The sequence below is a fragment of the Pleurodeles waltl genome, chromosome 1_1 (assembly GCF_031143425.1).
Source record: "Pleurodeles waltl isolate 20211129_DDA chromosome 1_1, aPleWal1.hap1.20221129, whole genome shotgun sequence".
In the NCBI taxonomy this organism is placed as follows: domain Eukaryota; kingdom Metazoa; phylum Chordata; class Amphibia; order Caudata; family Salamandridae; genus Pleurodeles; species Pleurodeles waltl.
Genome location: NC_090436.1, coordinates 850,663,081 through 850,688,592, shown reverse-complemented (window position 1 = coordinate 850,688,592; position 25,512 = coordinate 850,663,081). Strand labels below are relative to the sequence as shown.

Sequence of the window (25,512 nt, the reverse complement as noted above, 5' to 3'; positions counted from 1 at the left end):
ATAAATTCACATTGATTAATTATTAAGGATTTACATGAACTAGGCTAATGAAGAGAAAATTGTGTGCCTTGGAGAATGTGCCCACTTGAGAGGCCACTATACCATTAATAACAATTTTGCATGTATAGCTTAAATAATGTGCACATGTAGAATAAAATTTATTAATGGATCAAACTGAGTCAATGTTATGTATTAGCTTAAATAATATTAGGCATTGATTAATTTTGTGGTTTGAGCCTAGTCGACAGACCCACATGTTAAGTTGCATGGCACAAATAAATATTCGTAAAAGTTTGTGAAAGCAGAGAAATTAATATTGTCCATTGTTCACACAGCACTGACCAAGCAATTTGTAAATGTCTTAAACTTTCTCATGAGAACTGTTTGTTGAAATGCCCTGTACTAGAAGTTGATACTTTGTAGATTTGATGCGTGAAAATAAGATGTTCCCAGGATTCAACAATGGCCGCACTGACTACAGCTAGGATTGCAATTAAACAGTTACCTGACGAAGCTGACGATGGGAGAGGGAGAAGAGGATCCAATCATCAACGTGTGAAAGATTGTCTAGTTATATTTTAGATTTAGAATTTAGAGACTATTGGTTCTACTGCTAACATACAATTTTCTGACCAGTGATGCCGTGAGAAGATATTTTATAGGGTTTTAACTTAGCCTGACTGCACTTAGGACTTCTAGCCCATTCTATCCTATTTTCTATTCGTTAGTGGTCCTGTTCGAGGAGTTGAGCAGTTCCTGATGTCTTCTCTTCCTCATAGCTTTACCCTCATAGAGTAATTGTGTTAATGCTGATTCCTTAGCTTGATGCCCTTTAAGTTGGTTCAGTTAACTTAGAGCCCAACCATGGCTAAGCCATTTCCTTTTACTGTCCCATTGCTGAAGCTGACCAGACGGATGTCCAATAGACAAAGAAATCGCAGCTTGTGGATCCATTCAGGAGAAGATTTTTGTTCTTTTCTTTTAGGTACCAACTGCCATTTTGATAAAGCCCTATTTAGATGTTTTTTAAATTTACTTTTGACCAAAATTACTTTTGCAAGGAGCCCAAACATGCTGTTCGGATCAGCGAGTTAGTTAGTATGCCCAATGCGTTGATAAATGTTGTTAATAAAAAAGTGATTTTGTTCACCTGTTGAATCTAGATGTGTTCTATCTCTGTGGTTCAGTTATTGATGCTACTGATTTGTACTGTAACTCTTGAATGTCTAATAATTAGACCCATATTTATACTTTTTTAGCGCCGCATTTGCGTCATTTTTTTATGCAAAAACGGCACAAACTTGCAAAATACAATTGTATTTTAGAGGTTTGCGCCGTTTTTGCATAAAAAAACAGCGCAAATGCAGCACTAAAAAAGTATAAATATGGGCCTTGTGTTGCTTGTATATGCTTGTATATGCTTATTTGGTTTTGTGATTAATTTACACGATATTAGCATTGGTAATATAGGGAAATAAACTTTCTAATTTTGCTAAAAGGTGTGGTTATTCATGGCCGCATGGGTCATGGTGCATAAAGATTACTGACTCAAAGTCTCTTATAATTGATTTGCTGTCCAAGTTATGTTGTTGCTGATTAGCTTGTGAGTAAAGATTGTGGACATGGTGGAATCACTGTAAGCGTAATCAAAGGGTCCATCAAACCTCTATTGCGTCCCCTTATAAATAAATTACTAAAGACCAAATAAGGCCAGACTCGCTCACACAAGTAATAGAGAAAGCTCTACCCTCATCAAGAGGAGGTGATATTTCACAATCTTTACAAAGAGTGAAATGCAAATGAATTGACAAGTGTGACTCCATAAAGACTGGATTGAACACTATGGAGGAATGTTGAAGGTTTATTGTGTTTATAGACTGAATTCACTACGGACCCCAGACTGGACCTGATGGGGGACATCCTGCCATTCATAATAGATATTTGGTTTTCCAAATGTTTGAAGTGCATGAAAATTAAGCAATGTTGATGATGTACTTGGTTGTGATCGATAAGTTTGTGACCCCGATCCTGTAGTGCCTCGTGATCGAGTTACTCTTGAATTGTCTTTGCCTAGCTTGATTATCAATTTACCCAGAGCAGCACAATCTTTGTTCTGTTACAATTGAGTGGTGTCATAGATAACGGTCATTTATTATGGTGCTATGCTTCTCTTGGATCTGCTGTACTGATTGAATCCTTTGAATTTTGACTTTTGATTCCCACTGTTGAAAAAATTGTAGTGTCCACAATATGCTTATGAATAATTTTGTGGGTGCCTTGTTAACTTTGTTACATTTTATTTTGCAACTACTGATGCTTTGACTTGAAACTACAATCAGGTATATTAACCCCTACAGTGTAGGCGTCGGCCACTGGTGTGGGTCACGACCAGTGGCTGACACCAGGGTGGGGGCTACAAAATACTGGGGAGACACGGAAGATCTTCTGTGACTCCCCCGTCCCTTTGTTATGTTTTGTTTTCTCCACCAATGGCACTTTTGCTGGGTGGTAGTGAGGGAATCCGAGGAGGAGGTCATGGTAGTCGGAGCACCAATATTGATTGTTGGACTGGGCGCTAGAGGTGTTAAACACTATGACGATTGGTATGTGAAAAGGTGTTTTTTGAGTATCTTTAAAGAACATGCTGATTGAGGGAAAAAGCTAAGGTAAGGTGACCTCTACTGTTGCACGTATCACACACACACCCACCAGTAATTTTGTGACTGTCTACGTAGGCTATTGTTTTAGAGCAACAGTTTAGCCAGTGGCAGAGATGGCATCTCGTTGAATGACTGCTGCTCAAGCCCTCACTCAAGTTATAGAGGACAGCTGTGATGTAGGATCAGAGACTGAGACAGCAGATACTGGGACAGCATCTGAGGGATAGGACAATGGCGCAGACTCTGGGAGTGATTTTTCAGTCGGTGAGTCCCATTCGATAACTTCCAGTGATTATGAGGGAGGTGATGAAGACAGTCCTGCTGTCCCTTTGCAAGCACAGTCTGTGCAATGGGACAATAGCCGGTTAGCCCAACCCAGAGAGCAGGTGCATGTGGAGGCAAGCACAGAGAGAGAGAGTGCTCTCATGGGAGTTCCCCAATTTAGGTCAGCCCCAAATTCCACCGCCCAAATCGTATTGTGGAGACATCAAAATTATCTATCACAAAACAAACTGGTTTTGTAAGGCTAGCACCTCTGTTTTTGGTCCTGGGCTCGGCGGCCATATAGGGAAACATACTAAACCCAGACATTTCTGGAAACTAGACATCCGGGGAAGTCCACAGAGGTGTGACTTGTGTGGATTCCCCAAAGTTTTCTTACCCAGAATACCCTGCAAAGCTAAAAAGTTGAATGAAAACTCTTATTTTTTTCTTGCATTTCTGTTACACAAACTACAGTAATATGCTGGAATCCACAAAATTCCTACCACCCAGAGTTTCCCCACGTGTCCTGATAAAACCACTACCCCACTTGAGTGCCTGTACCTAGTGCCTGTGTCAGGAACGGATCACCCCAGGGTCAACAGTTGCCCTCATGTAAGGACCAACATTGACCATTGTGTGATCTATTTCTGTCACGGACAGTAGGCCTACCCACACAAGTGAGGTACCATTTTTATCGGGAGACTTGGGGGAATGCTGGGTATAAGGAAATTTGTGACTCCTCTCAGCTTCCAGAACTTTCTATCACCAAAATGTAAGGGAAAGGAGTATTTTTGGCCAATATATTGAAGTTTGCAAAGGACTCAGGGTAACAAAACCTGGTGAGAGCCCCACAAGTCACCCTATCTTGGATTCGCCTCGGTGTCTAGTTTTAGAAAATGCACAGGTTTGGTAGGTCTCCTTAGGAGCCGGCTGAGCTAGAGGCCAAAATCCACAGCTAGGCACTTTGCAAAAAATAGCTCTGTTTTCTTTGGGAAAATTTGATGTGTCCATGTTGTGTTTTGGGACATTTCCTGTCGCGGGCACTAGGCCTACCCACACAAGTGAGGTACCATTTTCATCTGGAGACTTGGGGGAACACTGGGTAGAAGGAAATTCATGGCTCCTCTCAGATTCCAGAACTTTCTGTCACCGAAATGTGAGGAAAAAGTGTTTTTTTGCCAAATATTGAGGTTTGCAAAGGATTATGAGTAACAGAACCTGGTGAGAGCCCTACGAGTCACCTCATCTTGGAATCCCCTAGATGCCTAGTTTAAAAAAATGCACAGGTCTGGTAGGTTTCCTTAGGTGCCAGCTGAGCAAGAGGCCAAAATCCACAGCTATGCACTTTCCAAAAAACACCTCAGTTTTCAATGTGATGTGTCCATTTTGCGTTTCCTGTCGCGGGCATTAGGCCTACCCACGCAAGTGAGGTACCATTTTTATCAGGAGATTTGGGGGAATACAGAATAGCAGAATAAGTGTTCTTGCCCCTTGTCTTTCTCTACATTTTTCCCTTTTAAATGTAAGCCAGTGTGTAGAAAAGACAACTATTTGAGAAATGCCCTGTAATTCACATGCTAGTATGGGCACCCGGGAATTCAGAGATGTGCAAATAACCACTGCTTCTCAACACTTTATCTTGTGCCCATTTTAGAAATGCAAAGGTTTTCTTGATACCTATTTTTCACTCTTTATATTTCAGCAAATGAATTGCTGTGTTCCCAGTTTAGAATGAAAACCCATTGCAAGGTGCGGCTCATTTATTGGCTCTTGGTGCCTAGGGATCTTGATGAACCTACAAGCCCTATATATTCCCACAACCAAAAGAGTCCAGCAGATGTAACGGTATGTTGCTTTAAAAAATCTGACATCGCAAGAAAAAGTTACAGAGTAAAACATTGAGAAAAATGGCTGGGTTTTTTTCAGCCCAATTTCAATATTTTTTTATTTCACCTGTTATTTTCTTTAGGAAAACCTTGTAGGATCTACACAAGTGACCCCTTGCTGAATTCAGAACTTTGTCTACTTTTCAGAAATGTTTAGCTGTCTGAGATCCAGTATTGGTTTCACACTAATTTTTGTCACTAACTGGAAGGAGACTGAAAGCACAAAAAAAGTGAAAATGGGGTATGTGCCAGTAAAATGCCAAAATTGTGTTGAAAAATATGGTTTTCTGATTCAAATCTGCCTGTTCCTGGAAGCTGGGTAGATGGTGATTTTAGCACAGCAAACCCTTTGTTGATGCCATTTTCATGTAAAAAACCACAAGCCTTCTTTTGCAGCCCTTTTTCCCATTTTGTTTTTTTAAAGCAAAATTTTCGCTGTATTTTGTCTAATTTCTTGGTCTCCTCAAGGAGAACCCACAAACTCTGGGTACCTTTAGAATACCTAGGGTGTTGGAAAAAAGGACACAAATTTGGCATGGATAGCTTATGTGGACAAAAGGTTATGAAGGCCTAAGTGCAAACTACCCCAAATAGCGAAAAAAGGGCTCAGCACATGATGGGGGCGAGGGGGAGCTTGGAGGGGGGATGACCAGCAGCAAAGGGGTTAAGCCTGGTGTTTTTGTTTATTTATTTATTTTTCTCACCACCATATTTTTTTCACTGACCTTCATTTCTTAGCACCATACCCCGCAATTCTCTTCGTTCTGGCTCAGTGTCTCATTCAGCCTCATCGAGTACCACAGATGTCCCATAGTTTACACGCACTCGGTTGCCCAGAAAACAGGCATGAAATTGTAATTTTTTAAAATATTTCGTAACACAGTTTTGTAAGACCGTGAGGCTCATAGCTCATCCATTCCCTGTTTTACTAGAGACGCCTCTATCCTTGCTGAAGGCTCCGGACTACGTCGACGAGCCATAACATGTGGTACCTCGGGTGTTCGAAGTCCAACTTCTGGACAACTTTTTCATTTATAATTTTAATTTCATTTTTCTCTCTACATTTTATTTTCAATTGGTGTTTATATTAGTCATATAAACCTCTATTGAGTAGATGCACTGTGACTTTTTCACTGCAGATGAATCTGATCATACACAAAACAAGAAAGAAAGGAATAATCTCTGAGAGTTGTGATTACCCGAAATAGACTATTTCATGTGATAGTCCACTTAAAACCATCTGCCTCTTGCAGGGCTGGATTACATTTTCTTAGCAGTTCTGTTACTATACCATGTTCCTAACCTATAAAACCTGCTATCAGTGAAGGCCTGGCGCCTTGTGTCATAATACTGTGTAATATTTCAAGACGTTTCCATGTTCCCCAAAAGCATATAATTTTTTACTTCTCTAACTTTGGCTTTTTTCAGTTGTACCTGTCAATTTTCTTGTAATAAAAGATTCCTTCCAAATGCTAATAAAGTTAGAAATTGGTAATTTGATATCACAAGCCCCCTTCCTTCTCCAGCTATGTGTTTCATGGATCTGAACATCAGCAGAGACCTGAACACGCGTATACCGGAAATTGGAAAATATTTAGGCCCATATTTATACTTTTTGACGCAAACCAGCGTTAGCGCAGGTTTGCGTCAAAAGGTTTACTGCCAGCTAACGCCATTCCAACGTGCCAGCCGGGCACCTTATTTATGGAATGACGTTAACCGGCACTGCGGCCTGGTTTGCGTACAAATAAATGATTCAAACCTGGCAGCGCAGGCGTAGGGAAGAATGGGGGTTGTGCGTCAAAGAATGGTGCAAATCAGGTTAGAGTAAAAAATCTTGCCTCTAACCTGACTTGCGCCATTTTGTGACGCACAACCCCGTTGAAATGACTCCTGTTTTAGCAAAGACAGGAGTCATGCCTCCCTGCCCAATGGCCATGCCTAGGGGACTTCTGTCCCCTGGGCATGGCCACTGGGCACAGTGGCATGTAGGGGGGCCCAAGTAAGGCCCCCCTATGCCAATAAAAAACAAAAAGAAATTATACTTATCTCTACTTACCTGTAGTTACCTGGCATGGGTCCCCCCCATCCATGGGTGTCCTCCAGGTGTGGGCGAGGGTGGCAGGGGGTGTCCCTTGATGTAGGGAAGGGCACCTGTGGTCTGCTTCCATGGTCAGAAACCATGGAAATGAGCCCACAGATCCCTTAATTCCTGCCCTGACCCAGGCGTTAAAAAATGGCGCACATCAGGCTGGGCGCCATTTTTTAAGGCCTGCCCACTCCTGGGCATCAGAATGACGCAGGAGGATAAATAAGGCACAGATGCCTTAAAGTAATTTTTTGCACGGGAACGCCTACCTTGCATATCATTAGCGCAAGGTAGGTTTTCACATCCAAAAAATGACACAAACTCCATAACTTTGGCACTGGACGGGTCCAACGCCAGAGTATAAATATGGAGATAAGTTTGCGCCAAATTTGAGTAAAGAAAATTACACAACTCCAGTGCAAACAGAGTATAAATATGCCCCTCAATTTCTGCCCCTAATAAAGAGAGGGGAATCTAAAGCTTCAGACTTGCACAAGAGTGGGTGAACAGAGTCTGCAACTTAGGCAATGGAAATGTTTGTCCTTTACCTTCACTGTTCTTCCATTGCAGTGGTCTTGTGCCCTGCCAGGACTCCCATAAGAGGTGGGGTAGCGTGGCAAGTGTACAGTGTATGTGTCACTGTTTGATTGAAGAACACACATGGCCATGCTTGCCACCCCAATTGCCTGCCTTGCAAATGTAGACTTTGCATTATAACAAGTATGATTATAAAGCATAATTTCAGCAAGTTCTTTTGTGAATTGAGATATTTTCTACATGAACACTTTTTCCCTACTCCACTAGTAAAGCCAGTGTGCAAGATCTTTGTAAATTGGACACAGTACTTGTAAGGAGTAAAATAAATTAAGCATTCAGCTACCTCTGATGAGTGTTGACTGTTACTGACAGAACAGAAAAAGTAAGATTTAGCATTCAGACCTGGCAAACCTCTCTTTTTGGCTACAGAGAGTGCACTAAGAAGCTTGAAATATAGATGATGCATTCCAGGGTGTGCTATCATTGGCCATAACAGACTGGTGGAAAAACACCTGTGTACTAATTTATTTTACATATTGGCCCTCATTATGACCCTGGCGGTGTTGCACCACCAGGGCCAACGGGGGCGGGAGCACCGCCGACAGGCCGGCGGTGCTCCCTTGGGCATTCTGACCGCGGCGCTTTGGCCGCGGTCAGAAATGGAAAACCGGCGGTCTCCCGCCGGTTTTCCGTTGCCCATTTGAATCCCCCATGTCGGCGCAGCTCGCTGCGCCGCCATGGGGGATTCTGACACCCCCTACCGCCATCCTGTTCCTGGCGGTTCGCCCGCCAGGAACAGGATGGCGGTAGGGGGTGTCGCGGGGCCCCTGGGGGCCCCTGCAGTGCCCATGCCAATGGCATGGGCACTGCAGGGGCCCCCGTAAGAGGGCCCCGCTAGTATTTCACTGTCTGCATAGCAGACAGTGAAATACGCGACGGGTGCAGTAGCACCCGTCGCTCCTTCCCACTCCGCCGGCTCGATTACGAGCCGGCTTCATGGTGGGAAGGTCGTTTTCCCCTGGGCTGGCGGGCGGCCTTTCGGCGGCCGCCCGCCAGCCCAGGGGAAAAGTCAAAATACCCGCTGCGGTCTTGCGACCGCGGTACGGTATTTTGACGGCGGGACTTTGGCGGGCGGCCTCCGCCGCCCGCCAAGGTCCGAATGAGGGCCATAATGTTTAGGCCTTTGTCCCGCTGAGAGAAGAGGAGGACACTTAGGCCCTGATATGTACTTTTTGGTGCAAAACTGCACTAACGCAGTTTTGCACCAAAACGTTTAGCACTGGCTTGCACGACTTCTGTGCACCAGCCGGGCACCATATATATGGAATGGCACAAGGAGGTGCAAAAGGGTAGGCTAGCGTAAAACAAAATTATGTTAGTCAGGTGGGGCTGGCGGTATGGAAGAAGGGGGTTTTGCACCCAAAAATTACGTTAGGCAGGTTAGAGTAAAAAAAATTACTCTAGCGTGCCTAGAGTCATTTTTCTGACGCAAAACCATCCATACCACCTGACTCCTGTCTTAGAAAAGACAGGAGTCATGCCCACCACCCCAATGGCCAGCACAGGAGACCAGGGTCCCCTGGGCATCTCCATTGCACCCAGTGCCACGTAAGGGGGCCCATTTCAGGGACTTTAAAAACAAATAATACTTATCTATACTCACCTATACTTACCTGGGATGGGGTCCCCCATCCTCTGCTTTCCCTCTGGTGTGGGTGGGGGTGTCCATGGGCCCTGGGGAGGGCACCTGTGGACTTATTCCATGGTGTTCCACCATGGAAATTGGCCCACAGGTCCCCTAACACCTGCCCTGACCCAGGTGTTACAAAATGGTGCAAAACAAGCTTTGCACCATTTTTTTACCCCTCCTCCGTCCTGTGCAGGATTTTAGCACTGCGGGATAAACATGGCGCTAAGGCCATAGAGTCATTCTTTGCACGGGAACACCTACTTTGCATCTCATTGACGCAAAGTAGGTTTCCACATCCAAAAAATGACTTTAACTCCATAAACTTGGTGCTTGACGGGTCTAGCACCAAAGTATAAAGATGGAGTTCGTTTTGCACCAAATTTGCATTAAAAAAAATACGCAAATTTTGCGCAAAACAAGTATAAATATGCTCCTTAGAAAGCTAGGATGACGCCAAAGTGTTGTTGGATGGCACTGGGCCCTCTTATATCTGGGCTATAGTGTGAGTAATCTGGGCAGTGAAACCATGGATTTGCTGCTCACCTGTGTCAGTTTATTGTGCATGAAGATGTTAGAACCATCACACACAGTATTGTGTATGCATTTCATGTAACTATTAGAAATACAGGCAAAGGCTTCCCTCTAAGGGGGAAATTCTGTGACATCCATTCATCAGTAAAAAAAAAAATCCACCAACAGCTTCAATATTGTATACTTTTTTATTTTCTCCAGCATTAAAGAAAGTAACTTCATCAACATTGATTGTCATTTACAGAAAACATTTATAAATCATATGTGCATTTTAATGGAATGCTAACAGTACATAACTAATAATTTAAATGACATAAAATAGGGCCAATCCTATTTCATTCTAAATTAAGAGAAAACATTTGGGCTGTGGATGACGTAGTGTGGTCCTATGAGATACATGGAAAACTTTTGTTGGTCTTAAAATGTAATGAATCAGGCTGTAGTTTCACTTGTAGCACATAACATGTTAGGGCTTGTGTAGTAAACATGGAAAGGTGAGAGACATGGATCTTCAAATGCCATAATTATAAACCTTTGTGATCTCACCCGTTCTTTAGATGTAGCACATTCAAACAAAACATTATTATACACTGAAGCAGAAATGAAATAAACCGTGGTGGCTGTACAAGGCAATTGAGTTTTATTTCTTTGAAAGTACTTTCTTGCTATGATTTAAGAGTGAATAACATAATTACACATTTGTCAGGCAATGCAGGTTCAGTGGGTTACCAACAGTGGTGAGCATGCTTATCAACAGTAGCAAACTACACCAACAAAAGGACAGCAATTCCTAAATACTACAGCCAAGCACCAAATAAGCCAGAGTCCTTGCAATCTGGGTGGAGGGTGTACTATTTATGACCTTCCCTTTTGTTATGACGCCTTCAGTCACTCAGCCTTTGGTGGACTGTGACCATGATAGCCAAAATCAAATCAAATACATCCTCTGAAAATTGGAAATATAACAAAACTGTATTTTCTTGCACAATTCTATTAAAACCGGGAAGTATTTGAGTTTTCTTTTCTCCAAAAATATTCAAATATTGAAAAATGTTTTTCTCTTAAATCTAAAACATCTCTTTCGTATAAATTGGTCTCCATAGCATCAAGGTTTGATTGTAAGACGAGACCTTCAACCACATAAATATGCCCTCACATGTGCCCTAGAAGTACATCAGTTCTTGCAGACACAGAAAAACATTGTTATTGATTTTGTCCTTGATTTTTTTCCAACACGTTTTATTGAAAAGTAAGTATGGCTTTAAATTACACCTTCGTTTTAGTTCTTTGTTAAAAATAGGGCCATGTTTTACTACGTTGCCCCAAAACACTATAGAATGAGGACTAGCTAAAACCAGTTAGTGGGGTTTTGTTTCCAAAGTCATCCATATATGAACCATTTGCAAATTTAATGTGCGCTCTATGTCCCAGATGTCATTCATGAATTATCTTGTTGCAATACATGACTTTCTAGTTGAAGTGGTGGGTCCAAACTGGTGACTTCAAGAATCTTTGGGGAAGGTGTTTGCAGAAGCCTCTTCGTGTTCAGAATCACAAGCAAGAGTGTGAGCTGAAAGATGAAGGCAGGTCAAAAGGCTGGTTTGTAGTCTTACAATCAGTTTTCTGTACAGACTGAAGTGTCCTTAACACTCAAAAGGAAGGAAGTACGTTGGTTGCTCTTCAATTTTTTTTTTGTTCTTTTAAAAAACAAGTACAAAGTTTTCAATTGAAACAAACATAGAAAACAACAGTGTATGCACTGTCCCAAGTTATGTACAGCAGAAAAATTACACAGAGGGCATACAACTGTTTGAGACTTCCAACTAGCAAATATTAAAAGTAGTTACATCTGCAAAAATATTGTATTTGTCTTCTACACTTTCTACAATACATAGTAGTTTTTTCATTATTCTCTCCAGTGGAAATCAGATGAGGCAGTTGATGCAGGTTAAACGCTGGATGTTGAAGTTATTCACATTGTTTCGGTGCAGTTACTGTATTGTCTGTACATGGTAGGACCATTTACTTTTGAAATGCCTTACAATACTTGTGAGAGTAGGACATACATGCGTAAACACATTTCAATGATTTGCAGATAAAGAACTCAATTAGAATGATTCATTGTACATTAAGTGTCGTTTTAGCCTGACCCCCCTACTACCTTGGTAATCTGCATGCCTCACAGCAGGAATGACAGACGCTAATATTGCCATCATTTGTCATATTAACCAATACCGTTTTATATTTTTCAATAAAAACACATTTGCTATTAAAAAAAGATAACATTCTCTGCATAGGAATGCATGGTCAAACCGAAAACATTGAAGGTAAGAATAATATACATTTTTTTCTCTGTCAAAGCAAAATATGCTCACGTTGAACCCTAGACAGAGCTATGTTACTGAAAGAAGAAAGATCCAGCTGCATTTTATTCCCCGAAGAGTCTGACAGAATAATCCCCTCTGCTTCTGATTTGCTGAGCTTAGAGTCTAATCAAGACAGATTGAAGTATTTTTCATGAGCTGCTTTTTAAGCAGAACAACCTTGAAGGAAAAACTTGTTCTCCTGCCCTGGCTTGCTCCATAATCCTTTCGAAGGTCACTACTTAAGGAGCTAGCAGCTACAATGGGAGGTGGGATTTTTAAGAAGCAGCATTTTAGTGACATTAAATAAAGTGTCCACTGTCAATAGCATTTTGCTACTGAATCTGGTAATGTTGCTTCTGTACAGGATGAACAAAACCCAAATGCTAATGGCCGCATTCATCATGAAAAACATAGCTCCACAAGGTAAACATATGTACAAAACACTAATACCCCTGATGAACATTTACTGTGCATTTCCATGTGTCACTCTTGTTGTACACCATGCAGCATGCACAGTTTCAGCACACAGAAGTACATATCATATAAAACCAAAAGTTATTGCTGCTGTACCTATACAACCTCTGTCTCTCTACAGGTAAAGGTGTTGTAGCTAAATATATTGATCCTTCATATAAATGTCTGAATTCACTGTCATTAGTATATGTTCCTTTACAGATTGGTGTAAATGTTCATATATGCATTTCCCAAACCTCCCCTTGTATGGCATTTGTATAGGTTTTTAAATCTGAAATTTATGAAGAAGACTATATGCATTTTTACATATAGATAAAAGCCTACACTAACTTGTCTTTGTTCCAGATGCTTATAATGCACTATATCTACTTAAACTGTGATGGGTATCTTAAATGTTTTATTTAATACCTTAATGTTTATAGTTTGGATAAATTAGACCAGCTGTTATTCTGAATTTCAACCTAATTGTCAAGAATTGACATTTTTCCAGTTTAAAATTGCTAAAATCACCTATGTGTGAGTGTGAATAAATACAAAGAAACAGCATATGCTGTATTCAGCTTGCAGTCAATAAAAGTGATTCAATAATGTTGAAAAGAGGAAGTAATACAATTCTGGCCTACAGATTTGTAACAAGTCGAAATTCTTCGATGCTTATAATTGTGGGTGTGAGAGAGAAATGGAAGGCTATAATTAAAGAAGGTGCCAAGTAGAATTTCTCTATTTTAGACATTGTATTAAGGAATACCTTGGCTGCTAAAGTCTAATTTCGGACTGTGATAGAGTGCGCAAACAATATAATAGCACATGATTTTCTAACTGTACAGTAGCAACAATTTATAGTTGCAATCTGAGACTACATCATACATCATCCCAGGGAGGGATTCAAGGGAAGAGAAGCTTTAAACATACTGGAATCAATGTCTGTCTTTCTCTTCCTGGCATCTATTTGTACTAGTTGTTTCACTTGTGTTGTCCTTAAAAGGTTGAATTTGACTTAATAGAAGTACCTGTCAATTCAGTTCTCACTAGATTTGGCTGGAAAGCAGCCATAATATTATTTATTTTGTATTTATGTATGTGGTAAAATAGTATGTGTTACTTGCACATGTGAAACAAAAATGTGTGCCACTGTGTGCATCTGTATAATAGAACACTATGTCTAAGACATGTGCATTGATTGTATAATGAACGTGTGGACATAAATTCTTTGTAAAGGTGAATAGGAAATGCAGACGTTGATAAGGTGACATGGGGTGTTTGAGAATATACAGTGCATGTAAATACGTGAGCTGTGTGGATTTTATATCATTAGTATGTCTAATTTAGATTTGAATAGAGTGTGAGTATGAATTATATTCAGTTTTCTGAGGCAACTGATTTAGTTTCCAAATGTAGTTGAAACCATATGATCTAAGTACACATGATTAAAATGTGCTGTATCGTAGTCAATTTGATTCTGTGAATTGTATTGTAAGTGTCTACATGCAGGAAATTATTAGGTTTTAACAGCTGGGTACAATTATTTTGTATGTCGATGTAAATGTCTATTTCATGTCAATATCTAGTTTTTGAAACATACAGATATTTGCACCTTCCAGTTACACAGTCAAACAGGTTATATACACCTAGCTTCATTTGGGGGATGAGAGACTAACCTCAACACATCTGGTCAGGTAGAGAAACCAGAAGTAGAACTCCACTACTTATTACTACAGCTAATACCATGCATAGGAGGCCATGTTGTCTCTTTACACTACAATATGTTTACTTGGTGAGCTTAGTGGAATTGTATGGCTATATGCAATAGTTAAAGGACTCTGTAGTACAACACTGATTAAGGTACACTGTCACAGATCCTACAGCACAATATCTGCTAGGGTAACTCTACATAATAAAGCTGGTGAATTGAACTAGCATTGGACAGTGATAGGGAAATCAGGAAGATTTTCCCTTTGAGAAAGTGCTATACGAAAGGCTAGCCTTTATACAAGTTGGTTTAGTGTTTCGTAATAGCTTTACAATCTCACTTTTTCTCATGGTTTTCTAGCTGTATGCTCTTTCCAAAATCTTATAATGCTATTGTGAATTCCATGGGGTTGTCAGTGGCAGAACCGTGAGCTTGTTTAAACTTAAGTGCTCTCTTAAATCATACGTTGTATCACAATAACACTGTGCTAGAAATAAATTGGTGATAAACTCTTTTTTCTAGTTCACGTTAATACTTTTATAATGGCAGGAAGTAATTGAAGGCAGGCACCACAGAAGTGGGGCGAGGCTATCTCACAACACATTCTGTATCATGGAAAGAATTTTAAGCATATTTGCTGATCTTTTCAGAAAATGAATGAGATTATTTCCGACTACAAGAATAGAGGACTGAGAGGCTGTATAGAAGTTGTAGTGGATATGATGGGGTTAATCCTTTTCAGGGTCTAAATTAAAAGACAGCACATACTACTGTGTTGTTTGGAGTTCTACAAGAGTGTCTTGTATAAAGGTGTATTCTTGTGACAACTGTGCGGAGATGAATGAGTAGGACATTATGGATGTGTCACATATGCTGTGTAGAAGTGTGTATATGGGAGTTACCACACATATCGGAACTTCATGGGACTCTTGTAACAAAGGGCAGACTCTGTAAGTCTGCAAGTTGTGCACAAGAAAGAATTTGTAAATATCTATTCAGAGGAGATATATGCAAATATATACTGTGTTGCATTGCACAAACGTATCTGAATTCTGTCAAAGTATGTATTAAAGTGCATTTTTTATTTTTTATTATGGGATAAAACCGATTATATTTCCAAGGAAATGACAGTCCATTTGCACATGAACTCTTGGCTTTAGAAAATATTCAGTTAGTTGTATTACAGGGTATTTTTTCGAACTCTATAAATATGCTTTAGTAAAAGTAAATGGGAGTACGTGTTCAATGGCTGTTAAACATAGTATTTGTTTTTAATTATATGAATGTATTTGGAGGCTGAATGGAGATGTGCTCTGTAAAATTGCCTAGTATGAGAATTGTGAAACCAACTGTGATGTCATCAGTGATTACTTTAAACAATAATACAACCCTTTTCTTTGCTAGACTGAACGTCAAAGAACAACTTAATGTTGTAAGTTCGAAGATTAACCATGACAGTGAATTCAGTTTTTACAAAATGAATTGTGTTTGTAATTGCTGGTTTTAAGTCTTGCCTGGGTTTGCTTACTTCTAAAATTTGAACTTGTGCTTTTAAGAACTTCCAAATGTATTAAACTTAATTTTCCTTCTTTTAACTCCTAGAAAAAATCACCCCTGAGTGACATACAGTGCAACATCTGCATCATGCAGTGATTGTCAGTTACAAAGGAACATAGGGGACGGAGAGAAACCAGGTGCCTTGAGTTACAGTACTACACACAATACCATCATACGTTAAAATATTGAGTTTTAGCTCCACCTCAGGGCCTGTACCATGATAGTGTACTGACGTATGATGTTACGGCATAATCCTACCATTACCTGTATGGCATGCCATTAATGAGTTTGGAGCAAGAGAAGGTGAAGAAGGTTGTTCTCTCAAAACAATCAGGCTGCTAAAGGGAGACTGATTTGTGTGTATGTGTGTGTGGGGGGGCGCCTTTTGCACAAAGACACATTGTCAATATACAGCAGCAAATACCAAGAGCACCGGGCTAACAGAAGTCAGTTCATCATTATCATTCATGCCAGATTTACGTTTACGTTCACAGGCCTAGTTATGGGAAGTCTCCCAAGAATGGTCTTTCCTTTATTGTTGTGAATTCTCTTACTCCTAGATGGGTAATCTATGAAGCAGCAGTCTGTTTGGCACTGGTAGACACAGGTGAAGCTGGAGGGTGGGTGGTGGGTGAAAGTGGTCACATTTTCATGCAACGTGTAGGGTTCTGGATACCGTTTCAGCCATTTTGTTTGCAAGTGCATGGTCATAGTTCTGGTGATTCCAATCGCTTTGCCCACAGGAGGTAGTCCACATTTTGTAGTAGTGCTTATGTGGGCTGAGGATACATGTGTGATGGGAGGCATGGTCTTATAAATTCAGGGATATGCATAACGTGATAAAATGACTAAAAATATACTTTTCCAATAAAAATGGCATTAAAGTGTTCTAACTAAATGTTTGATTCTGGTGGGTGTAGATAACCTGTACAAAGCAAAACAAAATAACTTGGACAGGAAGACACTCCACGCGACTGTATCTGAACCCTACTCATACCCACCACCTGCATGAGACATTGAGCTATTCATCCACTGATAATACAGTAGCCATTTTGCCAGAACCTGCAAATGGAAATATAAACAAGGCCCACAAGCAGTCCACGGCCCTGCACCAACCGCACACCCAATCTCTAGAGTGCATTTGCTAACTGGTTTCAGTGTCTTTGCTGTTGCCATTTTCTTCCTGGCAATCAGTAAAGTAATCTTTCCATTAGAAGAAACGCGACTCTCCGAATTAATTCTTAATACAAAGAGCCAGCAGGAGTGACATTTACACCGCCAGGATTAAGTCGCTGCTGTCGTCTAACAAGCTGTCTACATCTGTCCGCCCAGACACTAAAATGTAATTTACTTCGGAGCAGTTGGCTGTGCTGTGAGCTCTGCTCGTAGCTGAGCAGTGAGCTCATATTTTGACCTGCAGGAGAAACACGATAACATCATTGCCGAATGTTTTATTTTTCAGTGACAACATTCTGCCCATTACACTGACGAACCTTCACGGTGGCCGCTAAACCCGCCCCATTAGCTCTATTGCACGGCGAGGCCGGCTAATGATTATTTTAAGTGCTGCAATAAAAGCAAGACTCTGGAGCCTCGCTTGTCAACTCTGTAACTCTTTCGCTTTATGTGAGTCTTACATTCAAATCACAAATAAATAGTGGGGCCCTGGATTCCCACTCTAAAAACTGGGGTGTAACCAACAAGTTACAAGTGTGAATCGCAACAGGGCTAAACTAGCACTGTATCCTTCTCATGCTGATAAAAGCCATGCTGGCCACTTGGTTAATAGCGTCATCTTTCGCTGCGGTCCTCGTTTGCACAATACTTTAAGCGCTACATGCAAACACAATATTAAGCAGCTGCTTCTCTGAAGGGTCGGCCCGTGTGGGAGTGGATAACATATTAGTATATAAGAGGACAAGTTGAACGGTAGACGAATAAGGAGAGTAGCAACCTTCTTTTTGAAAATATGTAACTTGAAAATATCTGGCCCTAAGGGTACTTTCGTGTTATCCATACTACATGTGAGATAATTCGGAGTCACTCCCTTGTACATCGATAACCGGGAGGCCATTGGCTTACATTTTAATCACATATTGAATTTAGGGCGTTTCTGCTGAAGTGACCTACTGAACTGCTCTTCAGAAGGATCACGACTGTGTTTTATGTAGAGAGGGAATTAAACCGTGGAGGGAAATAACGGACAAAAGCAAACAAAGTTTTACCAAACTAACCAATAATTTATCTGGGGGAACACCTGCTGGCTGGCACTGGACTTCACATGAGGGCCAGCAGCGTTATATTGTTTACTGTGAAGGGGACGTGGTCTGAATGTGAATTCGACCGATTTTGTTTAAGAACACGATTGTTTTTGTTCCTAACTCAGTGAATAAAGGTTCACTTCAGGTGGAAAATGGAAGAAAACAATAATGTTCTAAAGAACCGAACCTATCCTATACATGAAGGTGATCTTAGCGCACCACTGTCCTATAGGTTTACCCTACGCACATTACTTCCTAAGCATCAGAAGTTGCAATTAACATTTTTCTGCTTGCTGCCCCATCAAGAAAATGCTTCTGGGCCCCATCAGTGTATGTTCCACACACTCACCTACACAGGCAGACGATTAATGACACACCCAGTGTATTGGCAATTGAGAACCATGTTTCAGTGGGAAGAATTAGCTGTTCAACCTTACTCAGAAGCAGTAACTGAATGATAAATAACAAAACATACTTATAACGAGGATACGTCTCAAGAAAATTTGAATGAGTTATTCCGTGTGTGTATGTGTGCACACACATGCTCACACAAAGAAACAGATCTACACACCTATGTATACATGCGTATTTATGTGTAAGTGTGTGTATATTTATACATCAACACACACACCCACACATATACACGTATCGCATGTATCTACAGATACATATATAAATATATCTACAACATCTTTTTTTTTACAAATGTTCACATGCATTAACTATTTAAAACATAGAAATAGGTATGTCTAACAAGTAAAATTCTCTTAATTTATAATTAAACAATACGGAAAAAGAGTAACACTCAAATGTGTTTCTCGTTTCTCATTAATATCTACAGTACAATTCTATGAACATTTGCCTTTTAAATCTTACCCCCAATGAAGTAAAAAACACCCAGTGTTCTATATTTTTACATTTATGGTCAGTTCGAAAACAACAACAAAAAGACACAGAGAAAGAGAGAGAGAGAGACGCCCACTCAGAGGTGCATATTTACATTCGTCAAACTGTAGCGGTGAAAAATGATTCTATTAAGTGCAGCACATTCCTAGTGTTGTAGTGGTAACTTCTGAAGTCCTCTTGACCGCATTAGTTTTGTCTCAGTAGCAATGCATGTCGGGAACAGATGAGAAGTCTCCCTACTCTTCCTTCACTTGCAGCCAGTAGTCACATCTGGATTAAAGAGCTCCTTGTACAGCGGAGGGAACAGTGTGTTGACTATTTCCGGATGAGATTGCTTAAATACCTGCAATTTCTCCCCATGCAGGTTACAAAGTGCAGTTATGTTCGGTATCTTGGTGATCAACTGTGGGGGAAAAGAAACAGAGTAACATCCAAAGATTATTTCTCTTTTGATCGATTGTTATCACGTTTTGTGTTTTTGTTTTTAGGACAAAAAACAATTTATCTGAAAAGAAGGTTGACTAGTAATTTGCACAACTCTGAGGCGCATTGCACAAAAGACACAAATATTAAGTGCTCTGTTCGAAAGCGGTCTACTCAGTAGAAGGCCTGTAGTGCCCGCCTATTACTTGAGTACATTTACACTGAGAAATAACATTTATGCATATTCTGTGCTCTCCAGCACAGATCTATCAGTGTGAAAGGGGTCTTCCCTGACCTGCCACAGATGTTTTGGTCCACAGAGCTGAGGATGTCAATGTCAGAAAGTCCCCAGTAGGACAAGGAAAAGCTGCAACTGCAGAGCTTTAGATGGAAATATGAAAGCGCAGCTACTCACTATTTAGGGTACTTGTTTGCTCCTGTACATGCCGCAACTCTCCCATTAAGTGTTTTGCGCCATTGCACAATTGCTGAGCAGGTACTCTCCATTTCAAACTAAAGAACTGCAGGGACACAGTACTGGACAGTACCTACCAATTTAAAGCATCGAGTAAATGGGAGGGGAACGGAATAAAACACAAAAGAATATTGCAGGAAGCGTGAGTAAAAGTAATAAGAAGGGACTGTTATAATAATAGAAAAGGCAGAGAATGCAAAAGGAATTGAGCGCAATAATAAAAAAAAATAGGTATTTGGTGTCTCAGGTGTGTTCCACTCTTTGCCCAAGAAAATTCAGTAGTCCCAGTGATCTACCTTTTTTGTATGAGACTCCATTACAAAGTGGTGTGAGAAGTCTCTGTTGAATCTGTCATCCTGAAATGACAAATGCCGAATCTGCTACAGCAAAAAAAAAACATATTAACGTTTATGGAATTTGTGTGTGGAGCTTCAACCTCGCTGCCTGGTGCAGTTCATGCATGTCACCTCTGCAAAACGTTGTGCACCAATTTGTAATAAAAATTGCCACAGCCAAAACGTCTAGCCTTTAAGAGGTGAGTGCCAAAGTTTAATTTTTGGCAATGTTTTTTTATTTAACAGTCTAAAATTGCCTATGGTAAAAAATGGCAAAATGGCCGCTAGTGCCTCACAACGCACGCTTGTGAACACACAACAAACTCCTTGGAATGGTATAATACCAAGTGGACTTTTGTACCCTTGCATGTGTGTACGTGCGTTTTGATGCATGTGTATAAATACGTTGCCATACAATCATCTCGATACACTAGTGCCATTTTTTAAAAACTTTAACATTTCCACGTTGCCATTGGTCATTTCAAAACCAAAAAATATGTAGAAGTGTAGAAAAACTAAAGTGAGCAGCCAGGTAGCCCTTAGCAGCTGCTGGGGCCTCGAAAAGAAAACTAATTACAAAAAATATTCTTAACAATGTTGAAAAAAACAGGTATGAGTGGGAGGGTAGGTTGCGACAATGGTTGAGCTTATCCCTTGACAAGGACCACCACAATAACAAGTGAGGTGGGGTCCCTAGTTAATTTTATCTAAACACTCATATCCTCGCCAATCTACACCAGTAGAAATAACTTTCATCATCATTAGACACCACACCTTTTAATGGCATAATGAGAAGAAAAAAAAATCTGGCAAAGAGCTCCTTCGAGGGACCTGTTGGGCATTGCAGCGTCAGCCCAATGAGCTGGTGTCCGATGATGAAGAATGCGACCGATCTTGGTGGGTGAGTGCTCCTGCTCCAAAATATAAACATTTCCCCCAATCTTCACTTTCTCTGGATACACTAGTAGTGCTTACCCGAAGGATTAATAGGAACAGTATAATGGTTGTTTCACTTTTGCTGTGAGATCGTAGCCACAATTTTCCACAACTTAGTGCTGTGTGACAATGGACTTCTCAGAAATACAGTAGGTGTTGGGAGACAGTGACTACCTGCACTATACTATGTAACATGACATGGGAGAGTGTGAGTGACAGACAGAAGCCACACGAGGGCTCAGCTCGTTATGGGCTCAGGGATCTAACAGAACTTCTGGCTGAACCACAGCCGGGCATGTGGCTCCAGTCTGGCTCTCGGTGGCTGTCCACCTCTTGTGAATACCTGCACTTTTCAAAGTAGGTGCTGTGAGACAGTGCAGCCTTTTTCAGAAATGAGTGCTGAAGGACAGCAGGAGCCTGCACTTCTCAGAAGTAGGGTCTGTAACTGAGTACCTACACCTCTGAGAATGGATGCTGAAAGACAATGTGCACCTGAACATTCGAAAAGAGGGTACTGTGGACCAGCGCAAATTGGCACTTGCTAAAAACAGCCATCATGTATCACTGAACACCTGCTTTTCTATGCCTGTGTCATGGGTGCTGAAAAACAGTGAGTACAATACCCACACTTGCCTGGATCTACGTTGGGCAAAGTAGCCTCTCGCTGCAGCATTCATCTACATGTGCTTAAAGTATCTAGGATCTCCTACAGCTCTGTAGTGGAGGAGTGAGCCATGAAATGTCTGGCACCAATAAATGCCCTGTCCCTACCCCCTCTGCTGTGACTGTAAAATAAAAGTACCCAAAATGGGAGATCCCTAGTAGAGTAGGAGTGATCCCATCGCTGGCTAGTCACACAACCCTATGCATGAGTGAAATGTGCCGACTAACAACAAGCACAGCAGTTCTACTCTGTAGACCCACTCTGCACCATTCTGTGCTTTGTTAACTAATGCCTCGCCTGTGTGGAGGGGAACTCAGGGATTCAAACTATAGAAGGTCTCTTTAAAGTGCAAGGACGTGCATGAAGAGTGAAGGTGGAATGTGGAAGTTGAATAGGCTGGAATGTTGAGTTCCCACAACTCCGCAGTGCCATGAAACCTTTTCACAGCATATTCAGGAATCTGTGGTCACCAATGGGTGTAAAACACAGAGCTGAGCCCAGGGTTGGAATGGGGCAGAAAATAGGGCCAGACACCAAAATAAGAATGGCCCCCATTAGTGACTTCAATAACCAAAAATGTGGACCATGTTTGCAACTTGGCACAGTTTTGAATCTGTAAAGACGAGCTGTGTAAGGTATGGAAGACTGCATGAATTTGAGCTTTCCACAGGCAATGCTTGTTTTAACATCAGGGAACTCAACAGAACAAACCGGCCCAGCAGACCATAAAACAGCCCCACAAACAGCCACAAAAGACTGGCTCTGTCTGACCAGCCAGTTGGGTACTGCCTGACTGCCCTATATGCCAGTCCAACGCTGGTTAAGCCTGGACTCCAGGAAGTCCAGCAAGTGCAGCACTTCTTAGATGCAGAGCATCCCAGTAAAATATAAGGAGGTCTGCATATCTGGATTGAGGAGCATTGATAGAGTTGGTGCAGTAGTATGGAACCAAGGGGTCTGCAAGTGTGCACTGAGACACTGATAAAGCTCACTCAGTAGAATGTCAGCAGCAGGATCTTAAGGTTTGACTTGTAGAGAGTTGTGAAAGCTGCACCAGTACTATCATAAGAAGGAGCTCAGTATGTATGCAATGAAGAGCATCAGCAGAGCATGTCCACACTATTGGAGCAAGGTGTATGTCAGTCTGAGCAGGGGAATACTGTCAACGCTGGCCCAGTACTAGGACAGTACGAGCTACAGCAGTTATGGATTGAGGGGCCGAGCAGACTCAATACTAGAGTAACAGGGGATTAACAGGTCTGGGTTGAGGTTAACAGATAGAGCTACTCCAGCAATAGAATAACATGGAGTGTTCCTGATCTAAACGTGTCAACAATGGCCAAGCTATCCCAGTTCCTTCATTACAAAAAGTGCTGCACACCTAAACTAGGAAGGCACAGAAGTGACATCTAATTTCAGAATACAGAATGTACAGAGTCGTTAGCAAGCGATAAGTAGAATGTGTCACAGTGGAAGAGTGCTGTGATAGCTCAGGAACAAAACTGCCACAGCCTGCTCCTCACAAAAAAGGTACACAGTGTTTTACTTGTGTCTGTGCTTCTTTATTCTTAACACCGGCACATTTGTATGACTTTATGACAGCTTGCCACGTGGTGGCACTGTCTGCCTAATGTCAGCAGAGCATATAAATTTAGCAGTGCAATATGCAGTAAAATAGGAATAACAGCGCAAACAGCCATTGCACTGGCATTTTGCAGCTCTGGATGAAGCTGTGGGCGGTGCAGGCTGCAGTTGTACTTAGAAATACCTTGGGCCCTGAAACGTTTTTTTTTGTAAAGAAATTAAGCAGTAAAGGTGCATGGCTGCAAACCTTTCACAAGGAAGGGACGGTGTCCCTTCCTTGTGAAAGGGGGGGGGGGGGGCATGGGGTGACGAGCAGTGAGGGAGTACACTGTGCACTCCCCTCTCTGTGCATGTATGTTTGGCCAGCCGGAGACATACATGCACAGTAGGCTCATCGTTGTTGGGCTTGAGAGAGTCCCAGTCTGCCTGGGAGCCCCCAGCCAGGGTGCCCCCAGCCAATCCTGAGGCTGCTTTGTGCAGCATCAGGATTGGCCCCAGGGCAGGCTGGGAACCTGTGCCTGCCTGTAGCCTGAGGAAATGGAGACGGGGGAGAGGAGCAGTGCGGAGGTAAGTTCACTTTTTATGTTTTTATTTTTTATTGAAATGTATTTACCTCCGCCACCCCCCACCCCTGCGTGCTCCACCGCTCCACCCCCTGTTACCATGGCAAGCCACAACTGAAAAGGTTGGCAATTGCTTACATAGCCACAGAAAGACTTCCACATTTGCTGGACTGAAGGAAGCTATCTGTTGGGGTCAGAATTCGTACCTGTTCTGGAAGTGAAATCTTTCATGGTGCACCGGGTTGATATTGAGTAGTTTTAACAGAACTGCAAGTCGCTCCCAGCTGTCCTTAGCAGGAAGTTTAAGAAAAGCTGAGAGTGGTGGTTTGGTGGAACTGGCGTTGGAGCGCAGTAATCAGTGCTTAATTTGAGCCGGGTGGTTTCTGGTGCGGGGCCCGGTACTTATTTTTGAGGGCTGTCACTTATCTTTTGCCTCACGCATTTACTGCAAACAAAAGACTCACATGGGAAAGACTTAGGAAGTGAAAAAGGAAAAAGCTTCATAAAGGGAGAAAGCAGAAAGCTGCAAGAGTGAGCTGAAGGGGCAGAGAGTGTTTGTAAATAGTTTAAAGAGGCCCGAGATGGCTTCAGGGTTACGCTGCCTCCTAAAAAGTGCTCGCACATTTAATTGCAGTAGCCGTGTTTCAGAGGAGAGCTTTGGGCACCAGCACGTTTCTATTTACAAAATAAGCACTAGCAGTACTTGGTAGACATGGGAATGAGATGCATGGTCATGTGCACGGGGTACTGTGAGAATCACCATACTTATCCCAGGACCCCATTTTGTGAGGACCCTGCGACCCCAGTGTACTCAGACTTCTTTTGTAACATCTTTTTATTGTAAATTCAACAAGCAGTGGGATAACAAATATACCACATGTCTTCATGAATACAATCATTGTGAAACCAACACTTCTGGGTCTATAATGATCACCCTCATGTCAGCCTACTTGTACTTGCTGAGTAGACCAAACAGGAGCTACACTCGTTTCGATGTGTCGTTTTGCAAATAACTACAGCAGTTTTAAAAAGAAAAGCTGTTTCTGGACAATACAAGACACGGATTTATTTAAGTGATTTCTGCTGCAGTTCACCATTTCGTACCACCGTAAATAGCAAGTGTCACTACGCATCAGCATTCGTCTTAGCAACTCCAGAAGGATAACATTTTCAGCCAGCCCCACGAAGATTTTAGCCTTTTATCTGAAGACCACACATAACTTTCTGCAGCAATAATCCCGCACCACAATCTCAGGAGTATCCAGAGCAATGATTTGTAACCTCAGCAGGCTCTTGCTTCACCTCCCTCTTCCTGATCCAGTAACCAATGGAAGCAACCAAACCGAGGCCCTGCCCAGCAGCTTTTGCGTTGTTATTTGTTGTGGTCGCATTAAAATGAAATGTGCGTACACGACATTCACAATGAACTTTACTCAACTCTGTCACACAAACAAAGTTAAAATCTAGAATATCCTTTAATGTTTGCAGGAAAATATGATCCGTAAAAAACACTTGCTGCTTCAAAACTGCTTTTATCGTAGACCGGGATATCTGTTTAAAACTTTGGTTTTAAGATACACATTGAAATACTGCGGAAAGAGTTGCGAAATATGAAGGGAAC

The 25,512-nt window shown here is 41.5% G+C and overlaps 1 protein-coding gene across 1 annotated transcript in view; it reads right to left on the bottom strand.

Moving 5' to 3' along the window:
• Positions 1–18,390: 18,390 nt before the first annotated feature.
• Positions 18,391–25,512, bottom strand: part of RORB (RAR related orphan receptor B) — a 413,952-nt gene continuing 406,830 nt past the window's right edge. The window contains exon 10 of the mRNA XM_069229117.1: positions 18,391–19,314. Coding sequence (XP_069085218.1) covers positions 19,159–19,314 — 156 coding nt within the window. The 3' untranslated portion in view covers positions 18,391–19,158. The remainder of the gene's footprint in view (positions 19,315–25,512) is intronic.